The sequence below is a fragment of the Magnusiomyces paraingens genome, assembly GCF_902498895.1.
Source record: "Magnusiomyces paraingens strain CBS 517.90 genome assembly, contig: contig3, whole genome shotgun sequence".
Taxonomy (NCBI): domain Eukaryota; kingdom Fungi; phylum Ascomycota; class Dipodascomycetes; order Dipodascales; family Dipodascaceae; genus Magnusiomyces; species Magnusiomyces paraingens.
The window spans coordinates 2,830,071-2,852,750 of NW_022474069.1; the positions used below are offsets into that span (position 1 = coordinate 2,830,071).

Sequence of the window (22,680 nt, forward strand, 5' to 3'; positions counted from 1 at the left end):
ATTAGAATTGACACCATGAATAGAGGGGGAAATATTTGAATGACTTGAGTTGTTGATTAAAAAGAAGTTGAGTTGAGTTAAGTTAAGTTTGGTGGTGGTGTAGATGATATTGATAAGAGATTTTTTTTTTTTTTAAAAAAAAATAAAAAATAAAAAAAAAAAAAGGAGGAGGAGGAGGAGGAGGAGAGTTTTAATTTTTTATTTTTTATTTTTTTTATTTTTATTTTTTTTTTATTTTATTTTTTTTTATTTTATTTTTATTTTTATATTTTATATTATTTTATTTATTTTATTTTTTTTAAATAAATAAAAAAAAAAAAAAAAAAAAGGCGGGTTTAAGGGTTAGGGTTTATAGAAAAAGGTTGTGGAAAATTTAAAAATAAGATTATATAATAACATAACTGTGAAGATACAACAATATTATATAAACATGACAAATCATGCATTTAAGGTATTTAGATAATCTTAGATATTATAACATGACACATTGCTGACTAATTTACACGTGACAATTTTTTTTTTTTTTTTTCAATAGAAAATTTTCTTCATTGCCACCACCACCACCACCAAATCAGAAAAATAAAATCAAAAATTTTCACTCTCCTAAACCATAAAAAAAAAAATAAGCCCAAAAAAATAATTAAAAAAAAAAAAAAATCAATTTTTTTTTTTACTAATAGAAGGGAATTTTTTTTTTTTTCTACCCAGCTATTGAACCCCCTTTAAAAATACTAAACACAATCATATCTTTTTTAAAAAAAAAAAATGGCTGAAATCGATAAGTAAGTCTTTAAATCTATTATCAATTTATCAATATTATATTATTATTCAAATTCTAACCCTTTCAACTCCTCTCTAGCAAAAAGTCCGACTGGGCTGATGACCTCGAGGATGAAGAACACTCGCAACTGCCTCCCTCCACAACTACAACAAACCCAGATGGAACTAAAACTGTCGTGAGCTACCGTCGCGATGAAACCACTGGCAAAACCATCAAAGTTACCCAAAAGATCAAGACCATTGTGACAACAGCACGTGTCAATCCACGAGTGGCTGAACGTAAGAGCTGGGCAAAATACGGCCAAGCTAACCAAGCTGGTTCTTCTGGAGACAATACTTCCTCCGATTACTCTTTTACTACAACCGCTACAGAACCTTTCGAACTTAAACTGGCAATCCGCTCACATGCCTCTGAAGCAGAATCTGCAGCAAAGAGTCAAGCTGCTCGTAACGCTGCTAAACTCTCTGCAGGATCCTCTATTGTCTGCCGTAACTGTGGCGGCGAACATCTTACAGCAAAATGTCCTATGCGCAAGCTTTTCGATTCTACCTCAACCCCAGGACCCAAGTCAGATGGTGTCCCTGGCCCTGCACCTGCTACAGAAAAGACTGGCGGTGCCGTCAAGAGCGCGTACGTTGCGCCACACCTTCGACGCAGTGGGGCTGGCTCCGCCGGCGGTTCTGAGGCAGGCCATGGAAGTCACGGTAACGACCGTGATTTCGATAATTATACCCTTCGTGTTACTAACTTGGGTCTTGATATGCTTGATGAAGAATTCCGTGAACTGTTTAGAAAATTTGGCAACCTTCACAGAGCCTCCATTGCCCGCGATTACCAGTCAGGCCGCTCCAAGGGCTTTGGTTTTGCTGTTTTTACTGATATGGAATCTGCTCGCAGAGCTCAAGCTGCACTTAATGGTAAGCCCATTGATAATCTTATCATCAGTGTCAACTTCAATACCAAGCGTGAAAAATAATCTATTATATATATAAAAAAAAATAGATTGTTATAAATGCTTATAAAATTTTTTTTCTTTTTTTTTATTATCATTATTACTTCTATTTTACATGCACTTTGTATGGATGATATCTGGGTTTTCATGCCATTCATCAACACTAACCCATAACTTTTTAAACGTACTGAGACCAGCCAAAATGGACCCACCAATCCATGTCGAGTACTTGCGTTCTGGTGGCGCATAGATTTTAATTTTGGTCCCTGGTGGCGTTTCTCTGCGTAATTCATAGAGCAACCGGTCTCCAAACCCACGGGTGAGTGTTGATCCACCTGAAAGTACCACGGATCCATAAAGCATTCCACGTAAATCAAGATCGGTACGTGAAATACTCGAACTTACAAGCTGATGTACACCCATTTCTTCAGATCCAATCAAGTCTGGGCGAAACAAAATCTCTGGTGCACGGAACCGTTCAGCTCCAAGGTTAAGCTCACGACCATCAGGTAATCTATATACATTAGATGCTAATGCTTGAGATGATCCAGGACCTGCACTATTAATTTGGGAATCACCTCCACCTGTTCCAAGATCTTCTTGGGTATCTGTTGTACCTGTCTGGGTAATATTTGCAGTGGCCGTAACAGTTGTCAATGTTGATAATGGATGAAGTCTATCCATACGTAAAGCAGCCCATTCCTTTTCCTCACGCCGTGGATCAATTGCCAGATAACATGCACGTTCCTTAATATCTCGCACAATTTCACGTTCAGCAGAAGTAGTAAGTACAACTCCTGCTCGTCGTAAAAGCATTTGAAGTTGTCGCGTCACGTCACGGCCGGCAACGTCTACGCGCATAATTGCATTTTCAATAGCAAATCCTTGAGCCACAGGAACTGCATGTGATACTCCATCTCCAGAGTCAAGCACCAGCCCAGATGTCCTACCCGATGCATAGAGAGCCAACACGGCCTGAATTGCCAAATGAAGAGCTGGTACGTTAAAGGTTTCGAAAAATATCTGAGCAGCTTGTTCACGGTTTGCTCGCGGATTTAGTGGAGCTTCTGTAAGTAGTACCGGGTGCTCTTCAGATAATACGCGTAGTTCGTCGGTGTAGACGTGTGCCCAGATGCGTTCCATGTCATCCCAGTCGGTCACGACTCCGTGTTCCATGGGATACCGCAGTTTAAGCAGTCCACGGTTTGTTTGAGCGCGCGACCCAATGAATGTGTCTCCCTCGAGCGCACCAGCCATTATTCGAGAATGCTTTGGTCTACCAACACTAGATCTGTTAGAAGACTGCCATTGCCATTGCTATTATTATTTTTTTTTTTTTTTTACTTTTACAAATAAATTCTTTACTTACTATGATGGGAAAAATGTTCGGGGCTGCTCCTCGCCTGCAATTCCAGCCTTGATTGTGCCGGATCCCTACACACACACGCGTTAGTCTAAGAACGATTTAACCATATAGGTTTTAAAACTCACATTGTCGAAGACGACGGGCTGATTGAGCAAAACGTCATCATACTCCATGATACGGGTGATGGATATTTGATAATAATTTTTGTAATTTTTGTAATGATTGTTGTTAGTTGTGGCGATGCTGTGGAATATTTTGTTGTTGTGAATGTCCTGGCAGGTTTTAGAATTTTTAGCTGTCACCACCACCACTACCACCACCACCACACACACACTAACAACAACAACAACCACCTGCGCCTTTTTTTTTTTTTTTTTTTATTTTTTTTAGCACCGCCAAACGTTGTCACCACTTCATCATCTCCCCATAAACTTCAAACCACCAAAACCACCACCAAAACTACTCGACACTCCCCACACAATGGCCTCTGAATTTGCTGCCAAAGTTATTGCAGACGCCCCACCCGGCGAGGTAAGTCAAAGCATTTGAATCTTTTACTTTGTGAAACTTTTTGACTAACTAAAACAGCTTTCAAATGTCCTTGACGGTGTGCATTTATTATTATTCCTTTTCCTATTGTTGTTGTTGTTGTTGCAAGAACACTACTAACTTTTATCAGATCTTGACATTTTGTCCCAGGAAGCTTCAGGTCTTACCCGCAACATTGAGACTGCTGTCGCCAAATATAATGTGGATCAATTCACAATTGTAACTCTTGAAGGATCTAAAAAAACTGTTCTTTCACCATTCAACCAAGCAGAAGATCTCTTTTTTGACCCCGTGCTTAAAAAACAGTTTGAATACGACCACCTGGCAAAGGTATATTTTCAATTCAATTCAATTCAATTCAATTCAATTCAATTTCTTACACACTTTATTCTAACTCGATTCTTAGAAAGCAACCAATGTTTCTTCATACTCTACAGATGTCGACGTGTAAGTTTACCTGTTAACCTTTTTTTTTGAGAGATTTTCTTTTTTTTTAACTCTTTTTTTTTATTTTTTTTTTTTTTTTGATAGGGACGACTTACACGACTCGGTTTCGCGTTACGTGGCCGAGCACTTCCCATCCTCCTCCGGCTTTGGTGTATTCCCGCAGCCTGACCAGACCATTGCCATTGTGATTGTTGATAGCAAGTACAGTGCCGCCAACTACTGGAACGGGCGCTGGCGCTCGTGGTATCTTCTGGATCCTGCCAGCGGCTCTATTTCTGGCTCTGTCGAGCTTGATATCCACTATTTTGAAGATGGTAATGTACGCCTGACAACTCGTAAGGAAATCGGATTCACAGTTGCAGATGCAAAAGACCCCCCAGCTGTTGTGGCCCAAATTGCAAACTACGAAAGTGAGTACCAGGAAGAACTGAACCGCGCACTCGTGGGACTTAATGAAGGCCCCTTCAAAGCTCTGCGTCGACAGCTACCTGTCACCCGGTCTAAGATGAACTGGGGTAGCGCACTCGGCAACTACCGTTTAGGCAAGGACATTGGCGGTGCCAATTAGACAAAAATGAGAAAGAGAGAGATGAATTTATAAATATATATATATATATATATAGTACTTTATTTTTTTAATAAAAAAAAAAAAAGAAGAATCATGCAAATACACGATATAAAAAGTAAATCCCAAGAACGACAGCCAGCGCCAGGCCGACTGTCTTAAACACGGGGTGGCCAGAGGTCACCGAGCGAGCCAGCCGGCCCGACGACGCGCGCACTCCAGTGAATAGTGTGTTGATAGATTCGGTCTTCAAAGATATTAGTACATCACGATATTATATATATATATATATGTATTCAAACTTACCGCACTATCAATGAAGCTATGATCGGACGCTTGCTCATAAATGTCGGTGGTCACGGACCGCAGCTGGGTAATCTTTTTGTGTAGTTCGTTCAACCGGTGGTCATTCTAATGTGGCTCTTTTTGTCAGCGTTCTTCAGGAGATAGGAGGGGAAGAAAAAAAAAAAAAAAAAAACTTAAGAAATTCATAAAGCATCCAAAAAGCTAATATATTTCTCACTCTAACTTACTTGTTCTTCCTGCTGGTACGACGAAGACATTTTGCTGCTGCTGCTGCTGCTGCTGCTGCTGCTGTTTGGTGGGAAGAGTTTTTATGTTGGTTGGGATTTTTTTTTTTTGGAAGTTCCGGATACACTTTGTGGCAATTAGAAATTAAAAATTAAAAAAAACTGTGCGGCTATTAAATTAGGGTTAGGGGTTAATTAAAAAAGTTGAATATTTGAATATTTGAACTTTTAATACTTTGAATCTTTAAGTTTAAACTTGAAATACCTTACTTTTGAATTTATTTTTATAGGAAAAAAAAAAAAAAAAAAAACTAACCTGATAATATATAATGATAACAAAATAATAAATAATAAAAAATAATAATAATAATAATGAAAAAAAAAATTCTTTTAAATATGAATATGAATATGCTCCTTGCTGTCTTCCATGACAACGTCTTGAAGAATCTCCTGCTCCTCTTCTTCACACTTCAAAGGCCTGGAATTTTCCTCCACCACAGTCGCTGCAGCAGCTAACACAGCAGCTTCCACATGCGAATCAGAATTATCATCATCATCATCACCATCACCATCATGCTCATGCTCATGCTCATGCTCATGCTCATGCTTATTATCATGTTGAGACTCTTCGTTGTGAGATTCCTCATTCTGGGGGTCAACTTGTTGAGAGCTCTCATGCTGACGCTCATCAAGATCAGGTTCACCAGACTCAACAGGCTCATCAGCCGCAACAACAGAAATCTGTTCACCAGAGTCATGCTCTACTAATTGCTGTAGCACTCGAGAAGCTGCTGATGAATCAACAACTTCACCAGTTTGTTCCGGTGTATGCTCCAAAAGCTCTTCAGCATGGTGGCTATGCTCTTGTTCATGTTCATGTTCATGCTCATGTTGGCCCTCTTGCTGGTGCTCCTCATGATGATTTGAATCCTCATGTGGGAGCTCTGAATGATTTGAATCCTCATGTGGGAGCTCTGAATGATTTGAATCCTCTTGCTGGTGCGCATGATGATTTGAATCTTCTTGCTGGTGCGCATGATGATTTGAATCTTCTTGCTGGTGCTCTTGATGATGTGAATCTTCTTTCTGGTGCGAGTGCCCTTCTTCTCCATTCTCTGTAGATATTTGGGTCCTTTCTTCTTCCCCGCCTCCATTACTTTCCTCATGAACCTCACTAGTCTCCGCAGACGAAATTTCAGAAGGTACTGATAAAGATAGAGATGATCCAGATGCATGTCCTGCCATTGATGTTTCCATTTCTACTGCAGCAACAGCGGTCTCAACAGCTGCTGCTGCTGCTTCTGCAGCTGTAGTATTAGTAGCTACCGTCGTCTCTGGCTCCACAACAGACTCAGATTCTGGCACCGGCTCGTGTGCAGACAAAGGTACTGGCATCTGTACTGGCAGAGGTAATGGTGTATATGGTTTGATAGTGTTGGGTGCTTTTCGTGCGCGAGAACCACCACCACCGCCGCGCCGTTTAACAGGTGAAAAATCTAACACGCTTTCGTACTCGTACTGTGGCCGAGTGATGAGCTGCTGCGAAGACACAGCCGGTTGCTGTTGGTGAAGACTGGATCCCACTGTGCCTTTGTTTCTCAATTCTTCTTCCCCTGTCTTGTTGTCGTCACCTTTAAGCTTGTCCCCAGTTCTATTCGTCGCAGCTGCTATTATAGCAGCTGCAGCGGCAGATGAAGAACTTGTGGCAGCAGCAGCATGGACCGCAACAGCGGCAGCAGCAGCAGCTGCAGCTGCAACAGCTGTCAACGAGCTCTCACCACTATCTCCACCAAATCCAGGTATTCCTTCAGTTCCAGCCAGCAGTGTCTGCAGGCTATTATTTGAGGTTCCAACATTACCTCCTGAAGTACTTGCACCTGACCCATCCGTATTTAGACCAGCATTTCTCTCATTGTTATCCCCTCCAGAGTTACTCCCTGAATCGCCATTGTTGTTGTTGTTGTTGTTACTACTGCTACTACTATCATTGTTATTGCCGCTGCTGCTACTGCTATTGCTCCCACTACCGCTTCCACTCGCCGCATGCATAATGGCTTGTTGGTGAGCAGTGGCAGCTGCTACAGCAGCAGCAACCGCGGCGGCTGTTGCTCGCTCCTGGCTAGCTGCCGAAGCATGTTTATCACGCGCTGCTTGTTGACTGTAGTATCTTCCAAGCCCATCAATTGACTTCCTTAATCTCTTTCGTTCAGCTTCCATTTCCTCCACAATCTCATCAATCCCGCGTTTCCCACTGGCTGTGCGAATTGCCTGTTCAATACGGTTAATAATAACCTTACGTCGCCCTAAAAACACACGCTCCGCATCGTTTTTAGTGCGCCATTTAGATCCGTACTGTGCTTCCAGGCTCCGCACACTCGGACCCCCTCCAAGTCCTTGGTACCACTCCTGTACCATTTCCTGTAGAGTGGAGATTTTGCGGTTCATTCGGTACTGCGGTACTTCGCTCAATTCGGTGGATTGTTGGCCGTGTTTCCGATTCGGCTTGGGCCGAGACACAGTTGGAACCGGACTCATCGCGGTATCAGGACCAGGACTTGTGGTATTGCTAGTACTTGCGCTGTGTACCGGTGAAGACGACGATGCAGCACCAGTGCCAGCACTAGTACCAACACCAGTGCCAGCAGCAGTTGAAGTAGTGGCACCTACAGTAGTTGCCGTTACTTCAGGTTGTGTATGTCTTGTGGTATCTTCCTCGGCAAGTAAGCCGGAATGCGTTTCCTCCGGTGTGGTTGGCTGGTTACTTTGAGTGGTATCATCGGAAGTTGTTGTAGCCTCACGAGGAGAATAATGATGAAGAGGAGCAAAATATCCATGAAACGGTTGTTGCTGCTGTTGCTGCTGTTGCTGCTGTTGCTGCTGTTGCTGCTGTTGCTGCTGTTGCTGCTGTTGCATAGAAGACTCACCTTGCCGATACTTTGAATGACACTTGCCTGGTGTCTCTACTGAGGTCCAGCGGTAAGCCCCATTGCCATCTTTTGAAAGTTTGGAAGTAGTGGTGGAGTTGGTATTGGAGTTGGTGTTGGTGTGGGTGGTGGTTGTGTTAGTGGTGTTATTTTGTGGAGGAGTTTCAACTATTAAGGACTGCATTTGGGAGCTAGGCCCAGGAGAATGACTTGTTTCCGGGAACGCACGCGCCGTGATGAACCCGGAAAAGGCTTTCAAGACATCAGAAGCAACACGAAGATTGGCATGAACAGGCTCTTCATCAATGCTGGCTTCAGTGCCACACAGTTCCAAAGTCTTGCGCATTTGTGTTTGGAAAATTTCAAAAGCTGCAGTCGCGTGATGTAGAGGTTGCAACAGTGCCTGAAAGTATTCCTTAGAACTTGATGCAGTGTGCTGGAGAGAAGAAGAAGAAGAAAGAGAAGTAGATGACGATGGTTCATTTACTGTATTTGTTGGAGGTTCCACTGGATGCTCAATTGAAGGGATAGTTGGTTCTTGTGATTGGGACTGTGACTGTGACTGTGGTTGTTGTTGCTGCTGCTGTGAGTCTTTGAGGTTCTGAGCTTCAAATACAGCTGCCACGGCTGCCGCTGCCGCTGCAATGTCTTCATACTCGGTGATACGTGTAGATCCAGGAGCAATTGCTTCTAAAGGACTGTGGCTTCTGCTTCTGCTTCTGCTTTTGCTTCTACTTCTACTTATAAGTTTGCCTCTACTTTTGCTTGTGCTTGTGCTTGTGCTCGCGCTTCTACTTCTGCTTTTACTTGTGCTTGTGCTCCTGCTCCTACTATCATTTGTGTTTACTTGTGTAGCATTGCGAGCACTTTCGTCATTGTCATTGTCGTCGTTTTCATTTGAGTTATTCTTAACACTGTCATGGCCATTGTCATTGTCATTTTCACGTTCACTGTCATTATTATCATTTCCAGGAAAAGTTGAAGAAGAATGATCTTTAACATCTACTTTTGGAGATGGAGATGAAACCACTGTAGCGACAGCAGCAGCAGTAGTAGCAGCAGCAGTAGTGGCAGCAGCAGATGAAAAAGCTGGAGAGCCGGAAGAATTGAGAGAATTGAGGTTGGGACTGGAGGACGAGGTGGTGTTGGAGGAGAAATTGGAGGAGTTGGATGAAGCGGGATTGAGATTGGACGAACTGGAGCCAGGCTTTTCAGCGGCGGCCATGGCGAGAGGCAAGCGAGAGGCGGGAGCGTATGCGTAGTCGGCCGCGTGTGGCCATATGGGACTTTGATGGTATTGGAACGAGTTTTTTTAAAGGAGAGGTTGAAAGGTAAAGACTTGAAGAATGGGGTGGTTAATGTTTCGTGTTAAGCTTGTTGGAAAGGAATAAGGGGGATACTAAGTCTCTTAGAAACCAAAGGAATCCACGAGTTCATATATATATCTATATCTATATATATAAAGTGTATTAGTATATATAATATAATATTCTATAATGAATTTTTAGGGAAATAATATAGAATTGTAAATTATTAAAGAAGATATATTATATATTTAAACGGAGTTTTCTTAAAAAAAAAAAAAAAAAAAGGAATTCCGACCGTTTAAACCACCCCGCGGACGTATTTTAAAAGGAACTTTTTATTTTATTTTATTTTTTTTATTATTTAATTTATTTAATTTAATTTTTTTTTATTTTTTTTTATTTTATGTGTGTGTGTGTATGTGTGTGCACATAACAAAAAAAAAAAATATATATATATATATATATATATATATATCCACTAGCCAGCCTCGGCCAATCGCAGCACTCATTGAGCCGCGCGCGAGCCCTACCGACCTACCACACACGCAAAAACTCACACACAACACAACACATCAAACCAGCCAGTCAGTCGACCAGCCAGTCAACCAGTCAGTCAACCAGTCAGTCAACCAGTCAGTCAACCAGCCGGTCCGAACCAGTAATTGGCCCTTCTTAATCGCACTGTGATTGGTCAACAACAACAACAACAACAACAATAATAATAATAATAATAATAATAATAATAATAATAATAATAATAATAATAATAATAATAATAATAATAATAATAATAATAATAATAATAATAATAATAATAATAATAATAATAATAATAATAATAATAATAATAATAATAATAATAATAATAATAATAATAATAATAATAATAATAATAATAATAATAATAATAATAATAATAATAATAATAATAATAATAATAATAATAATAATAATAATAATAATAATAATAATAATAATAACAACACCTTTTCGGTCTCTTCGGGTCTCTCACTAGGTACCGTTACGTGTCCCGAATGACTCGGGCCGGATTTTCGTTTAGTAAAAAAAATTTTTTTTTTATTTATTTATTTATTTATTTATTTATTTCAATATATATATTATATAGTTTCCTTTTTATTCAGCCCTCAAATATCCTCAACGGTCAAGATACATCTTCTGTCCACTACTATATACTACAAAACGATGTTCAATGTTCTCTCATTCTACTCAGTAGATTACTTACTTTCTTTCTTCAACGGGATCCCGTAGCCGCCATTTTAAAAATAATTAAAAATAAAATAAAATAATAATAAAAAGCAAATGCTTAAAGGCTTTATAACCTCTTTGGGGAGCGGCGCTTTTTGATCATGATTTACGGAGAATCATCCCTCATTGCCTTTTCCCCAAGTTTGTAATTTCAAAACTTATCGCCTAGTAAAACATAAACTATATAGTTTATATATATTCAACTTATATTCACTTAATTTTTATTTTTTATTTTTATTTTTAATTAAACTTGGTCTGTGTGAGATAGATGAAAACCGATGCATGAATCTCACACTGCCTCTATTGAAATGAGCTCTCTCTTTTTTTTTTCTTCGTTTCTCCGTTTCATTTCATTCATACACTCTATCTACTCTTAAAATATATATACCAACATTAATCATGATCATCACAATGACTCCCCTGATTTTCCCTCTTTCTCTTTCTTATCACACTTTCTCTGTGACCATGCTACAACCATGACTGGAAGTGCTTCCATAAAGTCAATCTACTCTTCTGACGACGACATCGAGCCTCAAAACACACACTACTACTCTGCAAATAGCTCCTCAAGTAGTCTTGCTAGTAGTACCAATAATAATAGTAATGATAATGATAATATCAATAACCCCTCAAAAGACGACGTTGAAAATGATGATGAAGAAGTCCCAGGAACTCTATATTACATTGCTGAAACAGAATGCACTACTCTCCCAGATGGCTCTGACATGGCCCTCAAACGTCGCGGAGATGTGGTACTCTCACCACAACCTTCAGACTCCCCAAATGACCCCCTCAACTGGTCTTTTGCTAGAAAAGCTTGGCACTTGGCCATCATTATGATGTTCACCGGCTTCACAGCTGCCATTTCAAACATCACTGCAGGTGCGCAAGAGCTCATGAATGCCGAAATTGGAGAATACATGGGCGATATTATGACTTATGCAAATGGAATCTTGTTTGTTGGAATCGGTCTTATGACATATCTTTTATCCCCATCTGCTTTTCTCTACGGTCGACGTATGGCATACCTCATTTGTATAACCCTTGGAATCGCAGGTTCAGTGCTTTTCGGTAAACTCTCCGGCTCCGTGGATGCATTTTGGTCCCAGTTGCTAGTCGGAGCTGCCATGGGTGCTGCTGAAGCCCAAGTTCAGCTCTCAGTGACTGACATTTTTTTCCTCCATCAACAGGGTCTTGCTGTTAGTTTATACGTCCTAACAACCGCTCTCGGAACTTATCTGGGCCCCCTAATTGCAGGTTTCATTGTGGACGGCTCAGATGCAGAACAGGAACGGCTGGGTAAATCTCCAATTGCTCTCCGTAGGTACGTTTCTGGCTGGCGCTGGATCGGCTGGTGGGCAATGGCTGTGGCACTGGCTCTTTTCCTTCTCATGACCCTGTGTCTCGAGGAAACATACTTTGATCGAAAAAAATACTACAATCGGGCCGCCAAACTTTTCCCCAGTGAAGGAAACAGTGATGTGACTTTAGTAGAAGATAAAACAAACACAAAATGTACTACAAAAAGTGTCCGCAATAGTCTCGAAGATTCAGACTTAATGCCAGCAGTTCTCGAAGAAGGTTCAAATATTCCTCGTTCAAATACCTCGGACTCAATTGTCTCGCAAACCCCAGTAGTCAGAACTGGCTTGATGGGAGCAGACGAACCTCCAAACAAGTACTTTACTCGCATTGCTCCAATCACCCCAGCTTCCAACCTCCTTGGTTTCGGGTTCCAACAATATATTCGCCGCCTTTTCTTGACTCTTCGCGTATTACTATTCCCTCCCGTTATCTACGCAGGCATCCAATGGGGCGCCCAAAACTCGTGGCTTTCCTTTTACCTCAACACCATGGCCGACGTGTGGTCCCAACCACCATACAACTATTCCAGCGGCCAAATTGGTCTCATGAATCTACCCTGCATCATTGGAGCTCTACTCGGGTGTTCCTATGGTGGTATTCTTTCTGACAAGTTTGTCAATTACGTGCGCCGCAAAAACATTGCCAAAATAGAAAAAATGGAGCGCCGTATCCAGGAAATGGGCGGCCTTCACCAGGACCGCACGGGCTCCTCCGGGAGCATCCTAAGTGCTGCCCTAGACCGCTTTCGGAACAAACGCGTCCAGCGTTTTATGGAAAACCGCCGCCGTCGTGTCATTCTCGAACCAGAAACACGCCTCTGGATGCTAGTCCCAACAGCCATCATCTCGCCCCTCGGCATGTTTCTGTTTGGAATTGGGACGGTCAGACATTGGCCTTGGACCGTCTCATACATGGGCCTACTTTTCATAGGCTTTGGCTGGGGCTGTGCAGGAGACCTGAGCATGTCATATCTTATGGACGCATACCCACAAATGGTTCTCGAAGGCATGGTGGGTGTTTCGCTCGTCAATAATGGAATTGCAGCCATTTTCACATTTTTCTGCCAAAAGTGGGTCGATAATGAAGGTAACTACAAAACATATCTGGCCCTGGGCTCTTTAAATCTTTTCTTTTTTCTTTTAACATTCCCCATGATTATCAAGGGCAAATGGTGCCGCAAAATGACCAGTAAAATGTACAAGGACTTTATCAAAATTAGAGACGGTCAAAATTAAATAATAAAAGTTTAAGTTCTTTTTAATGCTAATATTTATCAATGCAAGGCCTGCTCGCTTTGTAATGCTTCTTTGAAATGCATCATATTTTCTTGTGCTCGATCGTTTTCTCGTAACTTTTCCGAAGGCACTATGATAGCCCGGTCAGTAGAGTATGGAAGTGCGCGGTGCCTGCCGCGGTAAAGCAAAACAATAATTATAAATTTTCCCAGTTTTGAAAACTGACCAGATAAGGATGTATTTGTTCCAGCATATCCAGTGCTCAATCCAACTGTTCCATACGCACTAGTCACCTCAAACAACACATTGAAGATGGATATTTTCCCGCTTGAAAGCTTTTGCTCTTCGCTAATGCACAAAATAAATAGCGCAATGAATATGAACCACAAGTCATACGAAACCTGTCGCATAATGTGGGTCGTCACTCCAGAAAGCTTCTTGGGAATTGCATAAATCCCAAGTGTTTGTTCCTCGTACACATTCGTGTGTCGCACCGACATGGCCACGGGGAAAATGTTTATATACATCATTACGGTATAACTCACAATCACAGCTGGATGTAGCGCTCCAATATCAATGATGCTAAAGCCGGTCGTCCGTGTAGCCACCGCTTGAAACAAACCAGTCAAAACACGCAAGCCAGCCGGAATTACAGCCACCACTTTTGCATGAAAGTCAAGTGCTAAGAAGATGAATGTATCAATAATGTTGAGAGCCATAATAACACCAAAAAGCCACCAGGTGGGTCCAGCAGGGAACAAGTGGGTAAAGCAGCGGCGTGGATGATCTAGTAAAAACCCAAGACTCTCGTGCATTCTTCCATATGAATCTGTGAGTTTAAAAAGTATCCAGATGATGAACCGCAAAAAAATAGGAAACCCAGTATTTCCAATAATCATGAAAAACGGGCACACCAGTAACATATAAACAGAACTGGCAAAACTTGACATTGAAGTTGGTGTCAAGGTCAACCCCAAGTTGTTGAATGAAGATGCAGCTGTAAAAATTCCCCACCAAGCTGGTGCAAATCCCAATTCGCGAAACATTTGAGCTGGGTCTTTGCGCACCCCCCAGGGTGTAAAAAAAACCACAGCTAAAATATGCCAGCCAACATAGTATGCAACCAAAATTCGAGAAAGCAGTAACAGTGCCCGGTACTCCACTCCGCTCAACTCGACTTGTTGCTCGGCTGTAAGATCAACAAATACAGAGTTGCTTTGAATGTGTGGTTTGTATGATAAATAACCTGTGCTCATGGCTGGATGCAATGGTGTGTCGTGAGTGCGACTACTGCGACGAGTCAACAACGCACCAATTGTTTTTGAGCGCTCGAGTTTGCGGTGCTTCACATCAAATGGGTCATCGCTACGGGTATTAAAAGTCGATGCTCGTACGGCCACCGGGGTATCTGGTAAATCACCCTGTGGTGGACCAATTACAAGCGCGGGTCCGTCATCTACAGCACGCATTTGGTCGGTGTGTTGCATCAACCGAATCGACCGCGCAATATCACCGGGATCTCTACATCGTCGAGGCGGAGGTAAGCTAAAATGAATACTGCCTAGTGAGCTTTCTCTTTGCCGGGTCAATGGGATGAATTTTTCAGAGATAACTATTCCTCCAGTTTTTTCAAAATCCTGTGTTCTGTCTTCATTTTTTTCTTTTTCTTTTTCTTTTTCTTTTTCTTTTCCTTTTTCCTTTTTTTCTTCCTCCTCTTCATTTTGATTACTTTTAGATTCCTCCATAAATGACCTTGAAAGAGTTCGTCGGTACTTTGACTGCATGCTCGAGAGCTTTGCAATGTCAACATTGTCGTGTTTGCGGAACTCGACACGGAAGTAGTGCAGCCGCACAAAGACCACGACTGTGTTTACAAATATAGGAGTTGTCAGCATAGGCAAAATGTACACAACAATTTGTTGCCAGGAATTGAGAGCGTTGAGATCCACTGGATTAAGTCCTCCCTGAGTGCACATTGACATTCCGAGGTAGAGTGCATCGATGTATGGCAAGTTTTGGTTAGGGTAGATGAGTATGGAGGCCACAAATGCCAGCGCAAGAAAGGATGCATCTTGGATATTATTATTAAAAAGGTGACCTCAAAAGACCAAGTAATAATCTTTTAGTACTCACAATGAATTTTAATAAAATTGATTTCAGTGCAGAAGCGCTTGACAGTTTCAACCGTCTGTCCCAAATATTCTCGGAGTTGAGCAAAACTCATTAGAAAATGGTTACTTGTTATAGGAGAAAAGCAAAGAGATATTCCGAGCTTTTTATATGAATATACTCCTTGTTTCTACTCCCCTTTAGTCGGAAAAATTCCCTCTCATCTTTTTTTTTTTTTTTGGTCTTTGCCGCTTACCAGTTTAAAGGTTTCCCTTACCACCTTGGCAAAGGCGCAGCGCTGAGGCACCGATGGTGTCCGGAGCCCGCCAACGAGGCTTGGAACGATAAGCTTTATTATTTATAAGTCCAATAAGCCAAAAATTTCCTTATTTATCCTCAAAAAAAAAAAAAAAAAAAAAAAAAAGCAGCCATGCACATGTTGAGCCGCAGAAATGACTAATCAATGACTAATTAAAGAGCGGTGTGGCCAAAAATTAACAGCTGTGTGGACGCTTCAGCAAGTATCCCGGAGCTTCTAAACAAAAAAGGAGTAATCGCAACCGCAATCGCAATCGCAGTCGGGTTCCATATCATCGTTATCATTATCGTTATTACTATTAAAATTATTGTCATCATTATATATGAGTATCCCTAAGCCCATTTTTTGAGCTACTTCTTTTACAGTGTTTTCATCCCTATAAAAAAATAACTTCCTCCCATTGTTGTTAACATTTACACAAATTCACCTTCTAATATTGAATCGGCTGTTGTTGTTGTTGGTGATGTTGCTGTTGTTGGCCATATTCTGCAACAGCAGATGCAGCAGATGCGGCAGCAGCAGCAGGAACAGTATTATACTCAGCAAACCACGGGTGTTGCAAGGCTTGCTGTGCAGAGATGCGGCGCTCGGGCATGAGCTGGAGCAAGTGTTGTAGCAGATCAAGACCGACAGGATCAATTTGTGGAATGATAGAACGCAAGTCTTGAGGGGGGTACTGAGGATAACTGGCCGAGTAGTTAGGGAGTGCTGAGATATTGGGCCAAGTGTGTTCATTAGGAGTACCCATAATCTTAAAAATACGCTGCAGTTGGTCCTCGTTAGAGTTACCAGCAAAAAGCGGACGGCCGGTAAACATTTCGGCCAAAATGCAGCCTGCAGACCAAATGTCAATAGAAGTCGAATAGGTGCGTGACCCAAGCAACACGTCCGGCGCACGATACCACAAAGTCACAACCTCGTTGGAAAAGGTGTTGACGGGGATACCAAATGCACGAGCCAGACCGAAATCCGCAAGTTTGAGTTGTCCGCGTGCATTGATGAGCAGGTTTTGGGGCTTTAGGTCACGATGTAAAACGCGGTTTTCGTGACAGAAATAAACACCTTTTAGAAGCTGGAACATAAATGACTTTATAATCTTGGGATCCAAGGCACCTTTGACTCCATACGTGTCCATATATTTCTTAAGGTCGCGGTCCATGTACTCAAACACTAGATTAAGTTTATTGTCTGTGTGGATCACGTCGTATAATCGCAAAATGTTGGCGTGCCGCAGCTCCTTCATCAGCGAAATCTCACGAATCGCAGTCGACGGAGTACCCTCCTCACTATCCAGTGTAATTTCCTTCAAAGCCACCAGCTGGCCTGTTGCCCGGTTGCGGCCCTTGTAAACGGTTGCATAAGTTCCTTCTCCAAGCTTTTCAAGTCTATAAGAGTCAGATGTTGCGCGAGGGGTTGGTGAGGTACGGAAGAGCCTACAAAGGGTTTTCCCTATATGGGTACTTACTGTTGAAACCTAGAATAAAGTTAGTAAAGGTCTATATAGAAAAGAAAGAAAGAAAAAAAATAGAGAGAGGTGTATAATAGCATGAACATACTGAGAAAGTGTCGACATTGTTTTTATGTGGAGAAGTCAAGACCAAAATAAAAACGAGATTTTTATTCAAAAAAAAAAAAAAAAAGACAAAAAATAAAAAAACAAAAAACAAAAAACAAAAAACAAAAGAAGACGCCACACTTTTTTTTTATTTTTTGTTTTAATTTTTTTTAAGTTTGGCAGCAGCAACTGATTAAATAAAATAAAGACTAAATGGTATCACGTGTGCGGGTTAGGGTTGCAGCATTTGTTGTTCCCAAAGCCTAGATTGGGATTCTAAATAGGTAGAAAAAAAAGTCTGTCCAAATGTGTAGCCTGAATATGAAGTTATTGGTAAATTTACATAAATGAATATAGTCGTATATGATCCATTTTTTTTTTATTTTGAAAAAAAAAAAATTATAAAATTTCATGAAGGAACGGACGAATTATAGGACTCCGAGTTGATTCTTTTTTTTTTTTTAATTTCATTTGTCTTAAGTCAAACAATACTATGTTTTTGATAACAATCTCTCGGAATCAGATAACATGCTAAAATATTTTTTTCTCTCTTTTTCATTGAAATTCTTTTGGAAGCATTAAATTCTTCTTTTTTTGGCATCACTTTGACATATCTGGCTACTTACCTGCTGAGCTATCGGGACCATACTTTCATAGAAAGTGTCTCATAGATACACATAGTACGCTTTATTTCTCTCTCTCTTCATTCTATAAGCCGTTGGTATTTACAGTCTTGTAAAACATACCCACATGAATATAAGAATATTAAAATCATTATTGATTCACAAACTAATTAATATAATCCCAGCGAAATGAATTTAAATATAAAGTCCAACTTCCCCCCACCATTTTTGTTTTCTTCTTTCTTTCTTTCTTTCTTTCTTTCTTTCTTTCTTTCTTTCTTTATTTATTTATTTGTTTGTTTGTTTATTTATTTATTTACTTATTTTCTTTAATACTTATTATCCTTGTGTCCTTTTAATATTGTTATGGTTATTTGATTCAAACTTCTTTGGTATTTCCTTTTTTTATCTGATTGATTTCACATCTCTTTTGTTCATATGGAAACCCCAAACCACAAAGTAACAATCGCGTCTTTTTCTTTGACTTCTCTAGCTAGTCAAGATCCGGAACTGTTACATGATGATAATAATGACGATGATGATGATGACCAGCAAGTGAAAACCTCAAAATGGTTGGGAAAAATCAAAGGCCTGATTAATCGTGCTTGGGACTACTGCTTCGATGGTACTGCCCTAGATTATGAAGAATTTCCCGGAACACAATACCTCATGACAGATGAATCAGATTCCCATTTACCAGATTGCCCTGACTCCGTGGTCAAAAAAATTGGCAACGTTATTTTGGTACCACAACCTTCGGACTCCCCCAATGACCCTCTTAATTGGTCCAAAGTTCGCAAGGCTTGGAACCTTGGAATTATTGTTGTGTTTACTGCATTAGCTGCTGCTGTTTCTAATACTACCTATAGTGCACAGGAAGTAATGCACAAAGAACTTGGCGAGTACCTTGATGAAGCCATGAATATGGCTGGTGGTGTTTTATTTTTTTCTATTGCCTTTTCATGTTACCTCATGTCTCCCTCATCATACCTCTACGGCCGCAAAATCATGTACATTATATGTCTTCTCATGTGCATCACTGGCTCGATTGCTTTTTCAAAGGCTGGGTCTATTGGTAGCGTTATTATGTCACAGTTGTTAATTGGAGCCTCGGCAGCAGCTGCTGAAGCTCAAGTTCAGCAATCCATCTCTGATTTGTTTTTCATGCATGAACGAAGTTTTGCAGTTGGTGTTTATGTCTTGTCATCTGCACTGGGAACTTTTATGGGACCCTTTGTTTCATGCTATATTTTGGCTGGATCTGAAGAAGAACAAATTAAAAATGGTGCTGTACATGCCAACAAACTACTTAGTATGGTTTCAGGTTGGCGCTGGATTGGTTGGTGGGCTGTGATTTGCTCTGGCCTGTTGCTTGTGGTTATGATTTTTGGACTAGAAGAAACATATTTTGATAGGAAAAAATACCTAAAAAAGGCACAGCAACAGGTGGCTAAAAATGAGCAAGATGATGCATTAGATAAAGAATTGATTCACCACAGACACAAGGAAGATCATAATGACGATGATGGTACTCTTCATGATGAGCTTGCTCATACAATTCTGGTAGATGGAGTTGTTTGGGCATCGTCTGCTGAAGTGTCCCCCCGTGATTTGGAAGAAGGTTTTTGTGCAGAGTCTTACAATCCTCCTACAATTGCTCAAAACAATGACTGCACCTCTTGCAATGTGACGTCTCAACTTTCAAGGGTTATTACGCGCGCTAGTATGACTGGGGCCGATGAGCCTTTACTTCCCTACCACAAGCGGGTTGCATTAATTACGCCTGCTACAAACATGCAATGTTATGGAGCCAAGCAATACCGGCACCGACTGTGGATTGGAATGAGAGTATTTTTATTTGCACCGGTTATTTATGCAGGCATCCAGTGGGGTTCGCAAAATGCATGGCTGGTGTTTTATTTGACCACCATGGCTGAAGACTGGCGAGTCAAGCCCTATAGTTATACCAGTGTTGATGTTGCACTCATGGGCATTAGCTGGTTCATTGGTTCAATTATTGGGTGTTTTTACGGCGGGTATTTTGCAAACAAGTTGATTAAGTATGTGGTTGCTTTCAATACGAGACGAGCCGAGCGGGAACGTTTGCGTGCTCTTGCTGAGGAGTCCAAGAGAAATATGCTTTACATGATTGGTAGCCGTGAAGCGAGATCCATTGCTAAGCCAAAGCGCTCGTTTTTCTTTCAAATCCGTACACACCATGATGAAACGATGGACATTCCGTATTACAATCCCAGTCTGGAGTCTTTGATGAAGGATATTCCAGATATGTTTCCATGTAGCCAGAATGGACGGCGAGTTGTGTTTGAGCCCGAGACCCGGTTGTACATGTTGATTCCAACTGCTTTGATTTCTCCTCTTGGCTTGTTTTTGTTTGGTTGCGGGACTCATTTTAAATGGCACTGGTTTGTGTCATATCTTGGGCTTTTGTTTGTGGGGATTGGATGGGGATGTGCTGGAGACTTGAGCCTGTCATATCTTATGGATGCCTACCCTGACATGGTTCTCGAGAACATGGTTGGCGCGGCGTTCATTAGCAATATAATTGCTGGTACTTTTGCCTTTTTCTCGCAACACATTATTGACAGGTATGGTACCTTCAAGACGTATTTGATTCTGGGCTCACTCAACTTGTTTTTTTTCCTATTGACTGTTTTGATGATTGCCAAGGGGAAAACGTGTCGCTTGAAGACGAAAAAGATGTACTACGAGTTTCTCGAGGCAAGAGATGGTATCAACCAATAAAAAAAAGTTTGTTAGATTTGTTTTTTTTTTTAAAAAAAAGTTTTTGTGTATATTAAATTGTTTGTTTGTTTGTTTGGTGTTTGGTGTTTTTTACTCTAGTAGTTTTCTATATTTTTTTAAATTAAAATTCTAAATAAAAATAAAAATAAAAATAAAAATAAAAATAAAAATAAGCATATTATTATATAAAAAAAAGCATATCCATAAAGTCATAACCGTCATTAAAATCATTAAAAAAAAATCTTTCTTTACAAGTCTTTAAAGGATCTTATTGAAAAGACTTTTCTGACTGAACAGGTTTGACATTATCTTTCTTCTTAAAGATGGTATTTCCAGCACCACCACGGCCAATGGAATATGTCTTGGGTTCTGAAGCTGCATTCTGGACCTCAGCAAGGTATTCTAAGGGAGTAGCAGCTTGAGTTTTGGAAACAGGGATACGGTTACCGTAGCCACCGCGGCCACTGCGGACTGTCTGTTCTGGAGATGTGAAGTAAAGAACAGGGGCAGGAGAAGAAGGAACACGAAGAGAAGCCTCGAGTTCAGGAGAATCAGGGATGTCATTGGCTTGAATCTTGGGAGAGAGAACTCTGTTTGCGAAACCGCCACGTCCAATGCCGACCATTTTGAATTGTAGTTTGTTTGTGTGTTTTTTTGTAAGTGTTAAATTTATTATAAAAGAAGAACTTTTAAAGTTGTAGATTGTAAGAGTGTAAGATGATTGGAATAATGAATAGAAAAAAAAATTGAAATATTTGAGAGCATAAAGGATCTCTTTATATATATATATATATATATTTTTTTTTTTTCAAAATGTGTGGTCATGAAGGTTATAGCACGAAATTTCCCCACTGGAAATTCGTCATATGCCAAGAAAACATCACAGCAAAGAAAAAAAAGACTAAATGAAAGTTTTTTTTTTTTTTACATTTTTTTCTTTTTGAAAAAAAAAAAAAACTTCTACAGAACTTTTTTTTTATTCTTTTTTTTTCATTCCATCTTAGCCGCCGACATTCCCCCTCCCTCTCAAAACACCGCGTTTGGAAAGACATTTCCTGTTGCTAAAAGCCAAGCCTATAGACCAAAGTCACGTGGCTTGCGATTAGATTTCTGCACGTGCGCGATAAAAAATTTTCAACGGTTTGAAGCGCCCATACGGCTGAAAGAAGTTTCTATTTTAAGTAAAGAATTCCGAGGCTAAGCCGCACTTTGTGGTTTTTTTTTTGGTCTACAGAAAAAAAAAAAAAAAAAAAAAAACAGATGGAAAGAAAAGAAAAAATGAAAGAAAGAAAGTTTGCAAATTTACTTGGAAGAAAGGCAAAAGAAAAAAAAAATAAATAAATAAATAAATATGACAGCAAATAAAAAAAAAAAATTTTGCTTTAAGATGATTTAGGAAAATAGAAACGTCAAAAAAAAAAAAAGGTATTTGAAAAATAAACAACAAAAAGGTGGAGAGAATAAAATAAATTAAAATAAATTAAAATAAATTAAATTAAATTAAATTAAAATGGAACGTCATATGAAAAATAGAAGCTTCTCCAAAACCCGGGGAGGACGGAATAGAATTTAAAGTAAAATAAAATAAAATAAAATAAAATAAAAATAAAAATAAAAATAAAAACTCAAAGATCAAAGATCAAAAAAATAAAAAATAATTTTTTTTTTTTTTTTCATTTTTAATTTTTCATTTTTAATTTTTCACTTTTCATTTTTTTCAAGTATGTTTTTGCTTGAATACGTTGACAGACTTTTTCCTCTTTTTTTTTTTTTTTTTTTTTTTTTGCTACAAGATTTAGTACTTGCCAGATTGCCGGAAAGCCAAGATCAGGCGTTATTTTGGTAAGCTTACAAACTTACAACGTATCAGTTAATCGCGGAGAAGACCCCACCCATAACGCTCTCTATCAGCCAATATCGATACGCTCTGCACTGCTTGGCTTTTGACTTTGGTTTCGTTTTTTTTTTTTTGGTTTTTGGTTTTTGGTTTTTGATCTTTAAGAAGGTCTGGGTTGTTCTATCGT

The 22,680-nt window shown here is 40.0% G+C and overlaps 9 protein-coding genes across 9 annotated transcripts; 4 read left to right on the plus strand and 5 right to left on the minus strand.

Annotated features, from left to right (window-relative positions):
• Positions 1 to 765: 765 nt before the first annotated feature.
• On the plus strand, positions 766 to 1,757 carry SAPINGB_P004180 (uncharacterized protein; the record flags this gene model as incomplete). Its single annotated transcript, XM_031998895.1, has 2 exons — positions 766 to 782; positions 860 to 1,757. 2 exons carry the CDS (start codon positions 766 to 768, stop codon positions 1,755 to 1,757), a joined length of 915 nt encoding a protein of 304 aa, XP_031854786.1.
• An 87-nt stretch (positions 1,758 to 1,844) lies between these two features.
• On the minus strand, positions 1,845 to 3,272 carry SAPINGB_P004181 (uncharacterized protein; the record flags this gene model as incomplete). Its single annotated transcript, XM_031998896.1, has 3 exons — positions 1,845 to 3,018; positions 3,103 to 3,167; positions 3,225 to 3,272. 3 exons carry the CDS (start codon positions 3,270 to 3,272, stop codon positions 1,845 to 1,847), a joined length of 1,287 nt encoding a protein of 428 aa, XP_031854787.1.
• A 307-nt stretch (positions 3,273 to 3,579) lies between these two features.
• On the plus strand, positions 3,580 to 4,663 carry SAPINGB_P004182 (uncharacterized protein; the record flags this gene model as incomplete). The annotated part of the gene is made up of 5 exons (XM_031998897.1): positions 3,580 to 3,630; positions 3,688 to 3,706; positions 3,779 to 3,978; positions 4,055 to 4,095; positions 4,180 to 4,663. The coding sequence occupies 5 exons, from the start codon at positions 3,580 to 3,582 to the stop codon at positions 4,661 to 4,663; spliced, it is 795 nt and encodes a 264-aa protein (XP_031854788.1).
• A 917-nt stretch (positions 4,664 to 5,580) lies between these two features.
• On the minus strand, positions 5,581 to 9,339 carry SAPINGB_P004183 (uncharacterized protein; the record flags this gene model as incomplete). Its single annotated transcript, XM_031998898.1, has 1 exon — positions 5,581 to 9,339. One exon carries the CDS (start codon positions 9,337 to 9,339, stop codon positions 5,581 to 5,583), a length of 3,759 nt encoding a protein of 1,252 aa, XP_031854789.1.
• Positions 9,340 to 11,163: 1,824 nt separating this feature from the next.
• Positions 11,164 to 13,287, plus strand: SAPINGB_P004184 (uncharacterized protein; the record flags this gene model as incomplete). The annotated part of the gene is made up of 1 exon (XM_031998899.1): positions 11,164 to 13,287. The coding sequence occupies one exon, from the start codon at positions 11,164 to 11,166 to the stop codon at positions 13,285 to 13,287; it is 2,124 nt and encodes a 707-aa protein (XP_031854790.1).
• Positions 13,288 to 13,325: 38 nt separating this feature from the next.
• Positions 13,326 to 15,511, minus strand: SAPINGB_P004185 (uncharacterized protein; the record flags this gene model as incomplete). Its single annotated transcript, XM_031998900.1, has 2 exons — positions 13,326 to 15,358; positions 15,421 to 15,511. The coding sequence occupies 2 exons, from the start codon at positions 15,509 to 15,511 to the stop codon at positions 13,326 to 13,328; spliced, it is 2,124 nt and encodes a 707-aa protein (XP_031854791.1).
• A 634-nt stretch (positions 15,512 to 16,145) lies between these two features.
• On the minus strand, positions 16,146 to 17,288 carry SAPINGB_P004186 (uncharacterized protein; the record flags this gene model as incomplete). The annotated part of the gene is made up of 3 exons (XM_031998901.1): positions 16,146 to 17,100; positions 17,181 to 17,189; positions 17,272 to 17,288. The coding sequence occupies 3 exons, from the start codon at positions 17,286 to 17,288 to the stop codon at positions 16,146 to 16,148; spliced, it is 981 nt and encodes a 326-aa protein (XP_031854792.1).
• A 1,043-nt stretch (positions 17,289 to 18,331) lies between these two features.
• On the plus strand, positions 18,332 to 20,656 carry SAPINGB_P004187 (uncharacterized protein; the record flags this gene model as incomplete). The annotated part of the gene is made up of 1 exon (XM_031998902.1): positions 18,332 to 20,656. One exon carries the CDS (start codon positions 18,332 to 18,334, stop codon positions 20,654 to 20,656), a length of 2,325 nt encoding a protein of 774 aa, XP_031854793.1.
• A 268-nt stretch (positions 20,657 to 20,924) lies between these two features.
• Positions 20,925 to 21,281, minus strand: SAPINGB_P004188 (uncharacterized protein; the record flags this gene model as incomplete). The annotated part of the gene is made up of 1 exon (XM_031998903.1): positions 20,925 to 21,281. The coding sequence occupies one exon, from the start codon at positions 21,279 to 21,281 to the stop codon at positions 20,925 to 20,927; it is 357 nt and encodes a 118-aa protein (XP_031854794.1).
• Positions 21,282 to 22,680: the final 1,399 nt, after the last annotated feature.